This window comes from Stenella coeruleoalba, assembly GCF_951394435.1.
Source record: "Stenella coeruleoalba genome assembly, chromosome: 3".
NCBI lineage: Eukaryota > Metazoa > Chordata > Mammalia > Artiodactyla > Delphinidae > Stenella > Stenella coeruleoalba.
The window spans coordinates 12,581,707-12,599,479 of NC_137148.1; the positions used below are offsets into that span (position 1 = coordinate 12,581,707).

Below are 17,773 nucleotides of genomic sequence, written 5' to 3' on the forward strand. Positions count from 1 at the left end.
AAGAGCACCAGTAAGACTGGATAAGGGGTCCACCTGACTCACCCACCAGGACCTCATCAGAACCCTATTTCCAAATAAGGCCTCATTCTGAGGCACTGGGGCTAGAATGTCAATATAGGAATTTGGGGTGGACATAATTCACCCCATAATCATCAGAATAGAAGATTCGGGGTCAAGTGCAGAGTCGCACTTCCCCTTTTTACCACACATTGACGTCAAAAGGCAAGGCTCAGGGTGGATCCAGATAAACACCTATTTTAATTCTTTTTTTAAAAGAAATAGATCCTTAAGTAGTAACAGCCACTGGCCTCAAATACCCTTGCATCCTATTGTGTGAAGCACTGTGGTTGAATGGCAAGTCTCCCTTCTCTCTCTACCTTAAATGATGGCAACACGCAGACGCACGCACACACACACACACACACACACACACACACACACACACACACACCACGGCCACTGCTGCCGCTGGGGCCATCACCACGCAGCCTCCATTTGCTGAAGCTGAGGGAGGCCAGTGGGACACAGCCTGGAGACCCTGGCACAGTCCCATGACCTCAGCATAGTTCAAATCTGGGGTCATGAAGCCCACCCTGGAGCAGCCTATAAAGAATCACTCTTCACGAGTCCCTCCCATCAGGCAACGTCCACAAGCCTCTTAGATAGCCTCATCCACCAGACGACAGATGGCAGAAGCAAGAAGAACTACAATCCTGCAGCCTGTGGAATAAAAACCACATTCACAGAAAGACAGACAAGATGAAAAGGCAGAGGGTTACGAACTGGATGAAGGGACAAGATAAAACCCCAGAAAAACAACTATATGAAGTGGAGATAGGCAACCTTCCAGAAAAAGAATTCAGAATAATAATAGTGAAGATGATCCAGGACCTCAGAAAAAGAATGGAGGCAAAGCTCGAGAAGACGCAAGAAATGTTTAACAAAGACCTAGAAGAATTAAAGAACAAACAAGCAGAGATGAACAATACAATAACTGAAATGAAAACTACGCTAGAAGGAATCAATAGCAGAATAAGTGAGGCAGAAGAACGGATAAGTGACCTGGAAGACAGAATGGTGGAATTCACTGCTGCGGAACAGAATAAAGAAAAAAGAATGAAAAGAAATGAAGACAGCCTAAGAGATCTCTGGGACAACATTAAACGCAACAACATTCGCATTATAGGGGACCCAGAAAGAGAAGGGAGAGAGAAAGGACCTGAGAAAATATTTGAAGAGATTATAGTCGAAAACTTCCCTAACATGGGAAAGGAAATAGCCACCCAAGTCCAGGAAGCCCAGCGAGTCCCATAAAGGACAAACCCAAGGAGAAACATGCCAAGACACATAGTAATCATATTGGCAAAAATTAAAGACAAAGAAAAATTATTGAAAGCAGCAAGGGAAAAATGACAAATAATGTACAAGGGAACTCCAATAAGGATAATAGCTGATTTCTCAGGAGAAACTCTACAAGCCAGAAGGGAGTGGCATGATATACTTAAAGTGATGAAAGGGAAGAACCTACAACCAAAATTACTCTCTGGCAAGGACCTCATTCAGATTTGATGGTGAAATCAAAAGCTTTACAGACAAGCAAAAGCTAAGAGAACTCAGCACCACCAAACCAGCTCTACAACAAATGCTAAAGGAACTTCTCTAAGTGAGAAACACAAGAGAAGAAAAGGACCTACAAAAACAAACTGAAAACAATTAAGAAAATGGTCCTAGGAACATACATATCGATAATTACCTTAAACGTGAATGGATTAAATGCTCCAACCAAAAGACACAGGCTTGCTGAATGGATACCAAAACAAGACCCATATATATGCTGTCTACAAGAGACCCACTTCAGACCTAGGGACACATACAGACTGAAAGGGAGGGGATGGAAAAAGATATTCCATGCAAATGGAAATCAAAAGAAAGCTGGAGTAGCAATACTCATATCAGATAAAATAGACTTTAAAATAAAGAATGTTACAAGAGACAAGGAAGGCCTCTACATAATGATCAAGGGATCAATCCAAGAAGAATATGACAATTATAAATGTATATGCACCCAACATAGGAGCAACACAAAACATGAGGCAACTGCTAACAGCTCTAAAAGAGGAAATCGACAGTAACACAATAATAGAGGGGGACTTTAACACCTCACTTACACCAATGGACAGATCATCCAAAATGAAAATAAATAAGGAAACAGAAGCTTTAAATGACACAATAGACCAGATAGATTTAATTGATATTTATAGGACATCCATCTGAAAACAGCAGATTACACTTTCTTCTCAAGTGTGCACAGAACATTCTCCAGGATAGATCACATCTTGGGTCACAAATCAAGCCTCGGTAAATTTAAGAAAATTGAAATCATATCAAGCATCTTTTCTGACCACAATGCTATGAGATTAGAAATGAATTACAGGGGAAAAAACGTAAAAAACACAAACACATGGAGGCTAAACAATATGTTATTAAATATCCAAGAGATCACTAAAGAAATCAAAGAGGAAATCAAAAAAAACCTAGAGCCAAAGGACAATGAAAACACGATGATCCAAAACCTATGGGAGGCAGCAAAAGCAGTTCTAAGAGGGAAGTTTATAGCTATACAATCCTACCTCAAGAAACAAGAAGAATCTCAAATAAACAATCTAACGTTACACCTAAGGAACTAGAGGAAGAAGAACAAACAAAACCCAGAGTTAGCAGAAGGAAAGAAATCATAAAGATCAGAGCAGAAATAAATGAAATAGAAACAAAGAAAACAATAGCAAAGATCAATAAAACTAAAAGCTGGTTCTTTGAGAAGATAAACAAAATCGACACACTATTAGCCAGACTCATCAAGAAAAAGAGGGAGAGGACTCAAATCAATAAAATTAGAAATGAAAAAGGAGAGGTTACGACAGACACCGCAGACATACAAAGCATCCTGAGAGACTACTACAAGCAACTCTATGCCAATAAAATGGACAACCTGGAAGAAATGGACAAATTCTTAGACAGGTATAATCTTCCAAGAATGAAGAATGAGGAAGAAATAGAAAATACAAACAGACCAATCACAAGTAATGAAATTGAAACTGTGATTAAAAATCTTCCCACAAACAAACGTCCAGGAACAGACAGCTTCACAGGTGAAATCTATCAAACATTTAGAGAAGAGATAACACCCATCCTTCTCAAACTCTTCCAAAAAATTGCACAGGATGGAACACTCCCAAACTCATTCTATGAGGACACCATCACACTGATACCAAAACCAGACAAAGATACTAGAAAAAAAGAAAATTATAGACTGATGAATCACTGATGAATATAGATGCAAAAATCCTCAACAAAATACTAGCAAACAGAATCCAACAACACATTAAAAGAATCATACACCACGATCAAGTGGGATTTATCCCAGTGATGCAAGGATTCTTCAATATATGCAAATCAGTCAATGTGATATACCATATTAACAAATTGAAGAAGAAAAACCATATGATCATGTCAATAGATGCAGAAAAAGCTTTTGACAAAATTCAACACCCATTTATGATAAAAACTCTCTAGAAAGTGGGCATAGAGGGAACCTACCTCAACATAATAAAGGCCATATATGACAAACCTATAGCAAACATTATTCTCAATGGTGAAAAACTGCAAGCATTTCCTCTAAGATCAGGAACAAGACAAGGATGTCCACTCTCATCGCTATTATTCAACATAGTTTTGGAAGTTCTAGCCTCGGCAATCAGAGAAGAAAAAGAAATAAAAGGAATCCAAACTGGAAAAGAAGAAGTAAAACTGTCACTGTCTGCAGATGACATGATACTATACATAGAGAATCCTAAAGATGCCACCAGAAAACTACTAGAGCTAATCAATGAATTTGGTAACGTTGCAGGATACAAAATTAATGCCCAGAAATCTCGTGCATTCCTATACACTAATGATGAAAAATCTGAAAGAGAAATTAAGGAAACACTCCCATTTACCATTGCAACAAAAAGAATAAAACACCTAGGAATAAACCTACCTAGGGAGACAAAAGACCTGTATGCAGAAAACTATAAGACACTGATGAAAGAAATTAAAGATGATACCAACAGATGGATAGCTATACCATGTTCTTGGATTGGAAGAACCAATATTGTGAAAATGACTCTACTACCCAAAGCAATCTATAGATTCAATGCAATCCCTATCAAATTACCAATGGCATTTTTTACAGAACTAGAACAAAAAATCTTAAAATTTGTATGGAGACGCAAAAGACCCCAAATAGCCAAAGCAGTCTTGAGGGGAAAAAACAGAGCTGGACGAATCAGACTTCCTGACTTCAGACTATACCACAAAGCTACAGTAATCAAGACAATATGGTACTGGCACAAAAACAGAACTATATATCAATGGAACAGGATAGAAAGCCCAGAGGTAAACCCACACACCTATGGTCAACTAATCTATGACAAAGGAGGCAAGGATATACAATGGAGAAAAGACAGTCTCTTCAATAAGTGGTGCTGGGAAAACTGGACAGCTACATGTAAAAGAATGAAATTAGAACACTCCCTAACACCATACACAAAAATAAACTCAAAATGGATGACAGACCTAAATGTAAGACCGGGCACTATAAAACTCTTAGAGGAAAACATAGGAAGAACACTCTTTTACATAAATCACAGCAAGATCTTTTTTGATTCACCTCCTAGCGTAATGGAAATAAAAATAAACAAATGGAAGCTAATGAAACTTCAAAGCTTTTGCACAGCAAAGGAAACCATAAACAAGACGAAAGGAGACCCCTCAGAATGGGAGAAAATATTTGCAAACGAATCAACGGACAAAGAATTAATCTCCAAAATATATAAGCAGCTCATGCAGCTCAATTTTAAAAAACAAACAACTCAGGGCTTCCCTGGTGGCGCAGTGGTTGAGAGTCTGCCTCCCATTGCAGAGGACACGGGTTCATGCCCTGGTCCGGGAAGATCCCACATGGCACGGAGCGGCTGGGCCCGTGAGCCATGGCCACTAAGCCTGCACGTCCAGAGCCTGTGCTCCGCAGCAGGAGAGGCCACAACAGTGAGAGGCCCACGTACCGCAAACAAACAAAAAACTGCAAACAATCAAAAAAACCCAACCCAATCCAAAAATGGGCAGAAGACCTAAATAGACATTTCTCCAAAGAAGACATACAGATGGCCAGGAAGCACATGAAAAGTTGCTCAACATTTCTAATTATTAGGGAAATGCAAATAAAAACTACAATGAGGTATCACCTCACACCAGTTAGAATGTGCATCATCAGAAAAATCTACAAACAACAAATGCTGGAGAGGGTGTGGAGAAAAGGGAACCCTCCTGCAGTGTTGGTGGGAATGTAAATTGATACAGCGACTATGGAGAACAGTATGGAGGTTCCTTAAAGAACTAAACATAGAACTACCATATGACCCAGCAATCCCACTACTGGGCATATACCCAGAGAAAACCATAATTCAAAAAGACACATGCACCCCCAATGTTCACTGCAGCACTATTTACAATAGCCAGGACATGGAAGCAACCTAAACGCCCATCATCAGATGAATGGATAAAGAAGATGTGGTACAAATATACAATGGAATATTACTCAGCCATAAAAAGGAATGAAACTGGGTCATTTGTAGAGACGTGGATGCATCTAGAGACTGTCATACAGATTGAAATGAGTCAGAAAGAGGAAAACAAATATCATATATTACCGCATCTATGTGGAACCTAGAAAATGGTACAGATGAACCGGTTTGCAGGGTAGAAATTGAGACACAGAAGTAGAGAAAAAACGTATGGACACCAAGGGGGGGAAGCGGCGGTGGGTGTGGGTGGTGGTGTGATGAACTGGGAGATTGGGATTGACATGTATACAGTGAGGTGTATAAAATGGATGACTAATAAGAAAATAAATAAATAAACATTAAAAAAAAAAAGAATCCCTCTTCACACCTGCCATCCTGAAACAGTCCAGTTCACCCAAAATCAACCTGCGAAAATAGCCTATTTGGCCAACCAACAATTTGTCACAGTTACTGGTTTCTTAGAAACCTGCCTCTTTTAAAGTTTTCTGAAGTTTACAGCAATATGTCTTGGAAGGATTGGCAGGGCCGTGGGGGGCTGTGAAGGCTCTAGGGGTCTCTGGGGCCTTCCCTCCTCCCCACTGTCTACTGTACCCACCTCTGTCATTCTGCTCCATTTCCTCTGACTCTCCACCTCTCCTTTCTTTCCCGACCCATGGTCTCTCTCCGCTTCGCCTTCTGACCTGCACCCTCCATCTCTCTGACATTGTCTCTCCCATCTCCTGCTCTTTGCACTTGCCCTCCTGCCCCTCCGGGTTCGGCATCTGGGGGGTGCTCGGTGTGACCGTGCACAAAGCTGCCCTGCTGGCTCCGCCTACCAGCATCCATCTGGATGGACTCCCACTTCCATCTTGTAAAAAGGGGGTTGGGGAGGCCTCAGCAGCAGCCCAGCCTGTGCTTTGCAAGGATTCTTCCCCACCGCTCTGGCCCCAGAGGGGCCCCCTCTCTTGGCAACAGCTCCCCCAAACTAGAGCAGTGGGGAGCTTAAGAAAACACCAAATGTTTAAAAAATGCCATTGTGAAGTCAAAATGGAAACTGGTTATTAACTAAAATCATCTAAAGCTGCTAAAACCTCCCCATTTAATATGATTTGCTACGAACTTTAAACAAATTAAAAAATTAGAAAATTATTAAAAAATTAAAATTAAAAAAATTAAACAAACAAACAAACACACGTTTGGGGTAAGTTGGCAAGTCTGGTAAATTTAGCAAGCCCACCCATTGGCTTCAGCAAACTGGCCTAACATCCCGGAATATGGAGGTCTGTTACCTTTTGAGGATGCTCCTCTGCACCAAAAAGGCTGTTGAAAGGACATATCCTACCTTGGTTCACGGTTACTATCTTACCCCCAAATCTGGAATCCAGGAGGGAATCATGGTAAGTCCCAAGGGGTTTACAAGGGGCCATGTTTCTGTAAGTTTAGCATTACCAGTTCTTCTCCCCAAGAGGAAGGAACGATGTTCCTGCTTCCTTATATCACAAGCTCGTTGCCACCACCCTCTGTCTGTGATCACCATGACTGTCTACTAGAGAAACGCAGCCTTTCAGGACACACTAATTATCACGGGGCTGTATAGTCAGTCACATAAGCGATGGAGACCATGGCTCTACCAGAAGGTTCAGGGCAAAACTGGTTGTTTGCTTCTGACCCCAACACCGTCTGCAGCCTTACTCTTTGTGGTCCTGCCTTCTCCTGTGCAGCTCTGATGGCTGGTCTGTGATGCTTTCTCCTCTGTGTGGCCACTACACTACAAGCTCCCACCAAGCAGCACACCATCTGAAGCTGTTCTTCCAAATCGATTTAAACTGTACGTATTTTTGAACTGTGTGTTCCTTTTGCCCCTAACAGCGGCGTGTCAGTCTGCAGTCACCTTGCTAACCCTGGTTTGCATCGTGCCCACTCCTTTGTTGCTATTGAGGGGATTAATTTTTATCTGACGGTTCTACCATGTTGAAGCTAATCTTCTGGATCAACTAAAGCTCCCCCTGTCCTCATTCGCATCAGATGGTCTAAAGAAATCAACCAGCACTTCACTAAGCATTCCTAAAGGCAGTTCTGAAGGCAGGAAAGCAAGATGCTACTTGAGAAATACTTCTATTTTCCTACTCTACTCGCTTCCTAAATCCACTTCCTCTTCCAACTGGGCAGAAGGCATTTGCTGCTTTTCTTGAAGCCCACTGGATCAGACAGACTCCTGGATAAGAAAATGAGGGAAGAACCAACTTTTAGAGTTGGATAGATACTCTAAATTTAAATGGAAAATCTATAGTAGGGAATAAACACATACATGCATTGTAGCATTCTGAACTATTAGTCTCTTACTAACTGTCAAAAGTATCTTTCACAGGCAAAGGAGGATGTTGAACCCAAAGTGTCAGGGCCTGAAGAGTGAACCCATTCTGACTGCAAGATGAGTTTTTGCTATAGACAGTACACCTTTTCGTTTGAAAAGCAGGTAGCATCACTGGGTCATTAAGTGTCTGCAGGATCTGTGGGGTCAGCTCTTCTCAAAGACCCCGGGAGAGAGCTGTTTATGCCCAAAGGATCAGAGCTCAGGAAAGTGCTCTAATCCTAGGCGATGCACAGAAAGCTGTGGAACCATCAGAAGGCTCGTACTTGGTACACCGTATCACCCACTGGAATATACATGACGTGCTGATCTTAATGCTCTGCTATGTTCATTTCCTGACACTGAGAAGTTTCAAAATTAAAAAAGGGAAGATAGACTTGGGAGTAAAGGGCATCTTCAAAGCTTTCAAAATAGGATAACCTGAGTATAAATGAGGAGGTTGTTGCTCATGAGGGGCGGGTGCCATCGGTGCCTTTCTGATCCTTATCTCACAGGTAAGTATTAGTTGAGTCATGTATTTGTGTTCTGCTTGCTGTGCCCCTTCTGTGTCGGGCAGGATGCTAAGCCCTGGGGATAAGAGGTGACTAAGCCACAGACCCTGCCTAGGGAAGTTCAGAGCCTCCAAGGAATCATAGATGTGAAGAAGGAATAAATACTGTAAAAAGGTGTATGCTTTACAGTGACAGTGAAACGCTGAATTTAGGGGGAAAAAGCCCTAACATTTTTTTCTGTGTATCTTTTAATGGCAATTCCTCTAGCCAAGATGTGGGACCGACTGATTGAATCGTTATAAGGATCATGTATGTGAGACACACCATAAGCTGCAAACTCAGATACTGCTGTTTCTAGTGTTGGAGAAACCACCGCTTCAAGCATGCAGCAAGTGCCTCAGTCCAGAGCCTCAGGGCCAGATATCTGTTCCTGCCTGTTGGAAACAGCACAATACAGAGGAAAGGGCCCCAGAGAATGAGCTGGGAAGTCTGGCTTCCAGCTGGCGTTGTTACAGGCAGAACTCGGAGATACTGCAGGTTTGGGTCCAGAGCACTGCAGTAAAGTGAATATCACGATAAAGCAAGGAAAACAACTTAAGTTTTATTATTTACAGGTATACCTTGGAGCTATTTCAGGTTCAGTTTCAGGCCACCACCATAAAGCGCAGGTTGCAACAAAGCGAGTCACATGAATTTTTGGTTTCCCAGTGCATATAAAAATTATGTTTACACTATACTGTAGTCTCTTAAGTGTACAATATAGCGTTATGTCTAGAGAACAAATGCACATGCCTTAATTTAAAAATACTTCATTGCTAAAAGATGCTAACCATCATCTGACAACTCAGGGTTGCCACAAACCTTCAACTGGTAAAAAAAAAAAAATGCATTATCTGCGAAGTGCAATAAAGCGAGGTCTGCCGGTCTGTACTGGTCTGTCCTGGGGCAAGTCACTTATCCTCTTATCCTCTCTGAGTCATTTCCTTTACTAAAAAATCATGGGATTTGATCAGTTCATCTTCAAGTTCCTTTCCAACACAGGATTCTGAGTCTCTGTTTCTACGGTGACAAATCTACCCTGAGATAGATCTGTAACTTCTAGTTACAGATGGTAGGATTAGACTAATTGAACTTATTAAGTAAATAAAACCTCTACATGGGAAATCAAAGCATTTTTCTAGATCTTACTTGGTTATCATTTCAAAATACACTTGTTGCTCCTGTTTGAGAAGTACAGGTTATTGCCCGTGAACTGAAGGAGGAAAGGAATATCCTTAAACCCAGTCTGGTAAAGTTCTCCACTGGACTCAGGCACAGCTGCGGGAGGAGGTTTAAATGCAGAGAGAGGAGACCCGGCCGGACTCTGGATAGCAGAGCGAGGAACGACTGGAAGCTCCCAGCTCTCGGCGACGGACGAGTTTGCAGTCACAGAGCCTGGCACCCGAAACCAGCTGAGCTCTCAACTCCCGGTCACTTAACACAGTCTCCAAAAGCTGAGGTCTGTTCCTGGGACAGAAATCTTCTCTGTTTTTCCCCCAAATACTCTTTTGAACGGTTTCAAGGTTGTGCAGTGTTTCGCTAATATTTTAGGGAACTATGGAAAAACTTGCCCACCACAGGGAGAAATAATGCAGCCAGGAGAGCAGGGTTGCCGGGGGCAACCTGTCCTGACTCAGGCAGGCATGCTACCAGAGATCCCCCCCACCCCGGGGACGTGGCCTGGAATAGGCTTCTGACACCCCCCTTGCAGTTTCCCAGTTTCAGGAGGGAAGGACTGGAGGGAAGGGCTGGGCTGGAGTGACGGGACAGCTGAGAATGCAAGGTCATGACTCAGTGTCAGAGGTGTTAGGTGATGGGCTATATAACTTGTGTTGCCCTTGATACAATCTATTCAGGTGTTGGATCAATGGATCAAATATTAAGCTGTGGGTTTTTGAAAAAAAAAAATCCATAAAAGGCTTAAAATATGTGTCGGGCTTGATTTCAAAGGACCACTATGAGGGCTTATCTAGCTAAGTGGTTCTTGTGATAATGGCCAGAGGGACCATGGTCAGCGTGTTCCTGTCATCACCACGTCCCCAAACCTCTTATTGCCTTCCGTCCTCCTTATCAGTCATTCATGATGGAGCTGCACACACCCAGGCATTTCTGCTACATTCTTACATTGTACTATAAAAATGGAGAACTGCTACAGGACTTAATAGGACACAGGTAGTCACAACAACAAACAAGGAACTGAGTTCAAAAGACCCCTATTTCTCTTTATCCTCTTCTCATCTCCATCTTTAGAACCCAAAAGGCACAGTCTACGAGGTGAAGTTGATTATAAATGTTATTTTCTTACGACTGTTGATAAATGTCATAAACAACCTTAAATTATACACCATGTGCTTTGGATTACAGAGCATGTAGGAATCTTTTCCCTGTTTTTTTGAACGTTATGTCTCTTACATTTGAATTACCCAGGGGAGTTGACAAAGGAAGGATGTGTGTTGTTTATTTAAGGCTGTGCAGAGTCACTGACAGGCCCTGCCAACAGTGAGGCGTTATCCACACTTGTTCACACCAGTATCCCTGAAGATGGCAGGACTTGGGATCCAGTAGGTGCTTGACAAGCAAGTGTTGAATGATAAATAAATGGGGAGGATATATCAGCGTAAACGTATGAGGAAAGGCACTTTTACCAGCAAAACAAACACCACCAAGTAAATTTGGAAAAGGGACAGAGATGGTTATAGAGTTGACTCTGGGTATTTAAAAACGGGCTGGAAATTATTAGTAAGAGTATTAAAAATGAAAGGCAAAGCCTGCCTCTCTTCAGCACGTAAGAAGCCCTTAGAAACGCCAGAAGCTGACCCTCTATTCTTAGACTCAACGCCCTCCTCGAACGACGATCGCTCATATTTTGAGATGAAAATGTCTCGAAGAGGTTGTTATCTAATCTAGCACAACATCGTATTATGGGCTCCTGGAACTCTCCCTTGAAAATGGCGATTACCCCCCTTTCCAAAACCAAACACAGGTGGGGGCGGGGACGGGTCTCTCCTTACCGTCAGCGACAAGGCCATGCAGACGAACGTGAACTTCTTGATGTGTGCTGCAGTGACTGCGTTGCTCGTGCTCACCAGCTTATTGCTGGGGTTATTCTAGGGGGGCAAGAAAAGGCTCCACGTTATCCTTGGCTGACCACACGTGCACCTTACAGAGCATCTCGTTTCTGTTGTATCTGATGCGTCTCAAGTGTAGATGTCGAGTGACAGCTTGGCAGACAGCTGTCACTCTGAGTCTCTCTCAGACAGCTGTCATGTTTCTGGACATGAATGCTAACCAGAGGGGGTTCTGGACTGAACGCCTGGCAGTGTCTCCTGAATGAGTCCCCTCTCCTGGGCGCTGGGTGCCCACCCAGCTAGTCCAGAGCCCCAGCCCATCCTGCAGTTCCTGAGTGCCCTGGAGCTCTGCAGACAGGCGTGGCATCTGGGCCCGTATTTGAGGGCACGTGTCAAGGCCCTGTGAGGTGCGCGTTTGCTCTCCAAGATAAAGGACTGTGTGTCTCACCCATCTGTTTATTTTATTTTATTTTTTAAAGACCTTTTTTTTGATGTGGACCATTTTTTTAAAGTCGTTATTGAATCTGTTACAATATTGCTTCTTTTTTTTATGTTTTGGTTTTTTGGCAGCGAGGCGTGTGGGATCTTAGCTCCCCGACCAGGGATTGAACTCGTACCCCCTGCACTGGAAGGTGAAGTCTTAACCACTGGACCACCAGGGAAGTCCCTCACCCATCTCTTTAGCTCCTGCAACTTAGCACCACCTTTCTTGAGTAGAGAAGATGTTCAAACAGGCTTTGTTAGATTGAAATGTAAGCAAATGATGCAGACGGCCCAGAGGTCCTCTGACACGTGCCCAAGGGATTGCTGGGGCCATCCCAGGGTCACTGCTAGGCGTGCCCATCACCCAATCTAAACAAGCGTCCGGCCCTCAGCCTTGAAAGGCAGCAGAGGGAAAACAACGCCAGCCTCCTTACGGATCCCATTAGTCCCAGAGCCGACTCACAAAAACTAATAAGAACCTCCTGTATAAAAAAATAAATAAAATAAAATTCAAAAAAAGAAAAGAACAAACGGCGAGCCCCTGGCTCCCATATCCAGCCCAATGAAAGACACACAAGCAGAGGTGTTACAGGTCCCACTTGCAAAAGAGCTTTTGATGTTTGCTGCCCTTCAGAGGCTGAGGCAATCTCTCGAATCCCTTCTCCTTTATGCCACCTCTGGAGGGGTTGACATTTTCTTAACTCCGGTCTCTAAAGCACATCTGCTTTTCTGAAAAACAGACTGTGCACAGTGCAAATCACAGCAGGTAGGATATCTCTCCATCTCCTCTCCCCCAGGGATCTGCGAAGGTGGTGCCCCGGTGGCCTGGGCGAGAAGGAGGCCAGGCCGGGAAGAATTAGGAACCTCCAAATGCACACGCCACCCATGGTGGCAGCCACGGGCCCCAGCTCCTTCAGGTGCGCTTTTATTTTTAAAATAGCAAATATTTCTGCAAGTACGGTTGGAATAAACTAGCACATATCATTAGATTAGCATCTGTGTCTCACCTTGTTTGCCCCATCTGCTCTTTCGCAGAAACATAGTCTTTTGCATATAATAACTGAACATTAGAGAGAATTTGGATGAGTGGAAAACTCTCCCAGCTCACTGTTTAGCTAGAAACAGCAGCAGTTATGCGAGAAATTTTAAATCTCTTATTCTGGAACGCACAAGGGGGCTAAGGATTTCAACTGTCAGTGCAGCAGATTCTGGAAGTCCACACAGAGGTGTCTTAAGATTCGGGTGAATAGACGGCATTCATGGGAATGGCTTGGAGTAGCGCAGTGGAATGCATGGCAACAATGGGGGAGGTTTCAAAAGGGTTCTGAGTAACTCCAGCATCTGGCTAGAGGTACGCTCCTCAAAAGAATTTTTTTGTTTTTAGGAATAAAGGCACAGACCTACTAGAGAATGGACTTGAGGATATGGGGAGGGGGAAGGGTAAGCTGTGACAAAGTGAGAGAGTGGCATGGACATATATACACTACCAAATGTAAAATAGATAGCTAGTGGGAAGCAGCCGCGTAGCACAGAGAGATCAGCTCGGTGCTTTGTGACCACCTAGAGGGGTGGGATAGGGAGGGTGGGAGGGAGGGAGACGCAAGAGGGAAGAGAGATGGGAACATATGTATATGTGTAACTGATTCACTTTGTTATAAAGGAGAAACTAACACACCATTGTAAAGCAATTATACTCCAATAAAGATGTAAAAAAAAAAAAAAGAATTTTTGTGTAGTGCCTAACCTCTGTGATGGTGAATAAAACAATGCTTATCTTGGACGCTCTTAGTGAAACTGCATAGCGCTGTATTGTTAAGCTTTACTACTTCAATGTAGCCGAAAACAATTTCAGATGAGACACTCACAGCTATGAGGTTCTAACACTTTAGAACCTGCTACTGAGTTTTATTATATAATCTTATATTCCAAGAGCTAGACATTTAGCAAGATGACTTATATCCATTTTGGTTTCTGAGGACTTACTTCTATACACATGTTCCTTGACATGAAAACACTGATTTCTATCAATGGAGTGGATGAAACCCACTCAAACACAGCTCTCTCCTGCAAATGACTCAGGCCTTCGGAAGTCCACTCTCAAAGGCCTAGGAAGCAGGAATCAAAAGAATTTTTTCGGAAATGCTCTGCATCCTAATGTTGTGAAGGAATGTTGGCAATCAGTAGAGGGTCCAGCTTATAGTTTACTGGGGAAGTTCCACACCCAGTAAAGAGTTCTGGGCAATAGCCTACCCTCTCTCACGTTAGGCTGCGTGGGGGCCATCCCTGAAGCACTTGGAGGTGAGTTGCTATTTGTGGGTGATTGACTATAGGTGTGGGAATAGAGGCACGTAATCAGCTGGGGACCCTGGTGAAGAGGCTTCCTCTCCTCACCTCCTAGGGCTCTTTATGGGATCACATGAAATGATATCAGCAATGGCTCTGAGCTAGTTCTATAGAAATTCAAGGCCAAACAGTTGCTATTAAGAGTACCAGTGGCAGGTTCTGTGCTTCTTTCCTATTTTTTATTTTAAAACATTGTACACTATCTTGCTGGGGGTCTGTTTTTCTACTTCTTTGTTTCAGGATACAAGTCTACAGGTTCAAATAATTAAGCTTTAATGAAATAGGCATTTCTCAAATGATCTGCACGCAGGTCAGTCCTGACCTGGCCTCAGGTTACAGGTCTGAAGGCTTATGTGCCTTCCTGGGCTGTGTCAACAGCTGTGGAAGGACACAGTGGCCGTCACCAGAAGCTTCCAGCTGGAATAACTGCGCTGCATCCCAACCAGCCTGGACCCATGGCCGCTGCATGGACAACTTCGGTGTGCGTGTACCCCAGCACCCTGCAAGACAGCCTTAAGCTTATGAACTTAAGCACAGAACTTCCTGTACCCTCACATCTGCTATAAAGTATCGGTTTAACTAAAAAACAACAAAAGAGAAATGAAATACAATATACTAAAAGTTTTTGAGAGTATAATTTCCCTTTTGCAAATAATTTCTTGACAGGAATAACCTTGAAGTGAGTATCGGTTTGCAGAGGCATCATGGGAGCGGCATCAAGGCAAGTGTAAATTCGCCTCTGTTATTTTCTGAGTTTCCTCCGCTAGCCCCAAAGCCTCATTAATCTTGCAGAGCGAGGTGAGATTAAAAACATCACTGCGCCCGTCAACGGCGATCCCTGTCTATCAAACGCTAATTTTAAAGAGTGTGTTTCAGAAACCACGGCGCACGGGGTTCTCACCTTGTCAAAAGCAGGGTAGACAGCACGGATTTCCGTCAACCAGCCATATGGCATGTGACCCACGGGGTATGTGGCTGTCAAAATTGCCACGGCCTGCAAGAGGAAGAGCCGGCAGTTAGCAGGGCATCCGCAGAGCCTGTGTCCAGCCACTGCCTGCCGTCTGCCACGTGGCAGAGCAAGCCATCTCGGGTGTGGTCCCCACTGACAGGTCACTCCACCCTGGGTGACAGCAGGAGGAAGGGGCAGGGGCTCCCCTGCATCCCGGGAGCAGGCTGAGTGGACCCAGGGTGTGCACCTGAGACCAGGGGGATGAGTCTTGTTTTACGTGAATCCGGTGAGGAAGGGGTCCCGATCACTGCCTGAGAAGCCAAGATTTCAACCCAGGTCCACCAAATTCTCATTGAGCTAAACCAAACCTTCTAGTCTAGCTCAACTCTTGAGTCTCAAAATGCGATTCTGAGCCCCACCCCTGCTCTCTGGAGACCCTGCACTTAGCGTCCACCGCTCTGCCTCCACGCCACCCCCCAGGGAAGCTGACGGTGTGCACGGGTCGATGGCTTTACGGTATCCTCCATCCAACTCAACTCACTTTCAATCTGTTCAGCCTGGAGAGCCCAATTTTGATGTTTAACTTAAGAAAACTAAATTAATACTTCTCATAGGAAGGCTCACAGGTTCTTCCATGAAAATGAGAGTTTCACTTCTTAGGTGAATGAAGAGGAAGAAAATTTAAAACAGAGCACCGAACCCTACATTTTTGGCAAAGTTCAACTTCCTAACTAGCTAGGACAGGAGGAATCAGGCTTCGTCTGTTCTAATGACCGTAACAGTGATGCCAGGACCGTGAGCGAGGTGGGTCCCCAGCGGGTGAAGACACTGCTGTGAGGAGCGGGTGGTGGCATTGGGCGGCCCTGGATTCAAACCTCACTTCCTCACTTCCCCAGCTGTGTGAAGTATAAACGCTCTCAGGCCCCGTTTCTGTTCCTCCGGCAGAACCATGAGAATAACGACACCCATCGTGCAGGAGTGTCGGGAGTCAATGAAACGTCCGTAAGAGCCGACATTATCAGAAGCAGACGATCGATTTATGTCAGTTCTGTCACCCTAATGCTAAGGTCTGTCTCTGTGCACTGAGGCCATTTAGAAATGGCTCAAATGTACAACGTCTTGTTTTTCTTCGGGGAAGATGGAATTCTAGCACACAGGTGATGGGGGTCCCACACTTTTTACAGGGCAGCTGAAACTGAAGTATTGAAGGAAAAAAGCTGCTATGTTACAGAAGCCAGCCCAGATGGCATTCATGATTCAACAGACAAAATCCAGGAACCAGTGGAGACAAGGGAAAGCCTTCTGCTTGTGATTTATGTGCTGTTTGTTCCAAGCCAACATGAGTTGCTTCCCAGGACATGGAAACTGGCAGCAGCCCTCAGCCTGGAAACATGCTGACAGTGCATTCAAGGGCAATGTGTAAACAGGAGGCTCTCATGGGTAGCCACCAGCCTTCCTGAAGGATCAGCAGTTCTTGAGACAATTAATTCTCCAGAGGGCAGCGGAGGAGGAAACAAATGAAGTCATTCTACTTGTTCATACCATACTTGAAAGAGGGAAAAAAGTGGAGCTGCCAGTTTCCAGATCAGTTTCTTGAGTTGAGTAAATAATGGAGACCCTCCTTTGGAGGAGGGCAGATTGCCAGAGTACATAAAGCCACGGTAGGCTCGGTACAGGAGGTGGAGAAAGGACAGGTGAGACTAGGTGGGTCAAAACGGAGGCAGCAGCCCTTCACCCCCTGGTACTTTCACTTCTGCTGCGGCGCATGGCATGTTCCGCTGTCCTCTGCAACTACTGTGAAGAGGTACCATGCTGACTCCATGGGAAAGTGGAGAGGCCGTTGAGTGGAGAGAGAAAATCTGGATTCTAACACTAGCCCAGCTTCTTGCTAGTTGTGTGTCCTTAATCTCGGTTTTTTCATGTGGTAAAAGAGAAGGACGAAGGAGATGTTTTCTCCCATACTCAGATAAATATAAAATCACATGATTCTAAGTCACTGATGGAGATCCTTATGGGTTCCTTGTGTGAAGGTGTCACATAATTTAATATCACAGAACTTCTTGAGCTCTCAAGAGGAATTGGAAACAAATTTGTAATCCACCTCCCCCGCACCCAGTTTTTACACGGCGACAGTGGGTACCCACATCCCCAGAAGCTGCCCTACCTCCGTAGCTGCAGAACTGCCACCAAGGTCCCGGGAAACAAAGAGGTTGACGATTGGCCTACTGATCCTCTGTGTAGCCAAGATGAGAGCCAAAGGCCACCAGAAGCTCAGCATCTTTCTTATTGTTGCATCTCCCTGCATCAAGAAAAGGGGATAAAAGTTCACTGAACTCTGGAAGCAGAATAGAAAAAAACAATTCAGAGTCAAAGCCTTTTCTTTCGATATCAATCACGAGTCAATTCACTATACTTAAAAATAATAT

General features: G+C 44.0%; 1 protein-coding gene across 1 annotated transcript in view; it reads right to left on the reverse strand.

Moving 5' to 3' along the window:
- Positions 1 to 17,773, reverse strand: part of ANKH (ANKH inorganic pyrophosphate transport regulator) — a 140,092-nt gene that overhangs the window by 26,403 nt on the left and 95,916 nt on the right. The window contains exons 6-8 of the mRNA XM_079917305.1: positions 17,512 to 17,646; positions 15,300 to 15,392; positions 11,516 to 11,611 (exon numbers count right to left, since the gene is read on the reverse strand). Coding sequence (XP_079773431.1) covers positions 11,516 to 11,611; positions 15,300 to 15,392; positions 17,512 to 17,646 — 324 coding nt within the window. The remainder of the gene's footprint in view (positions 1 to 11,515; positions 11,612 to 15,299; positions 15,393 to 17,511; positions 17,647 to 17,773) is intronic.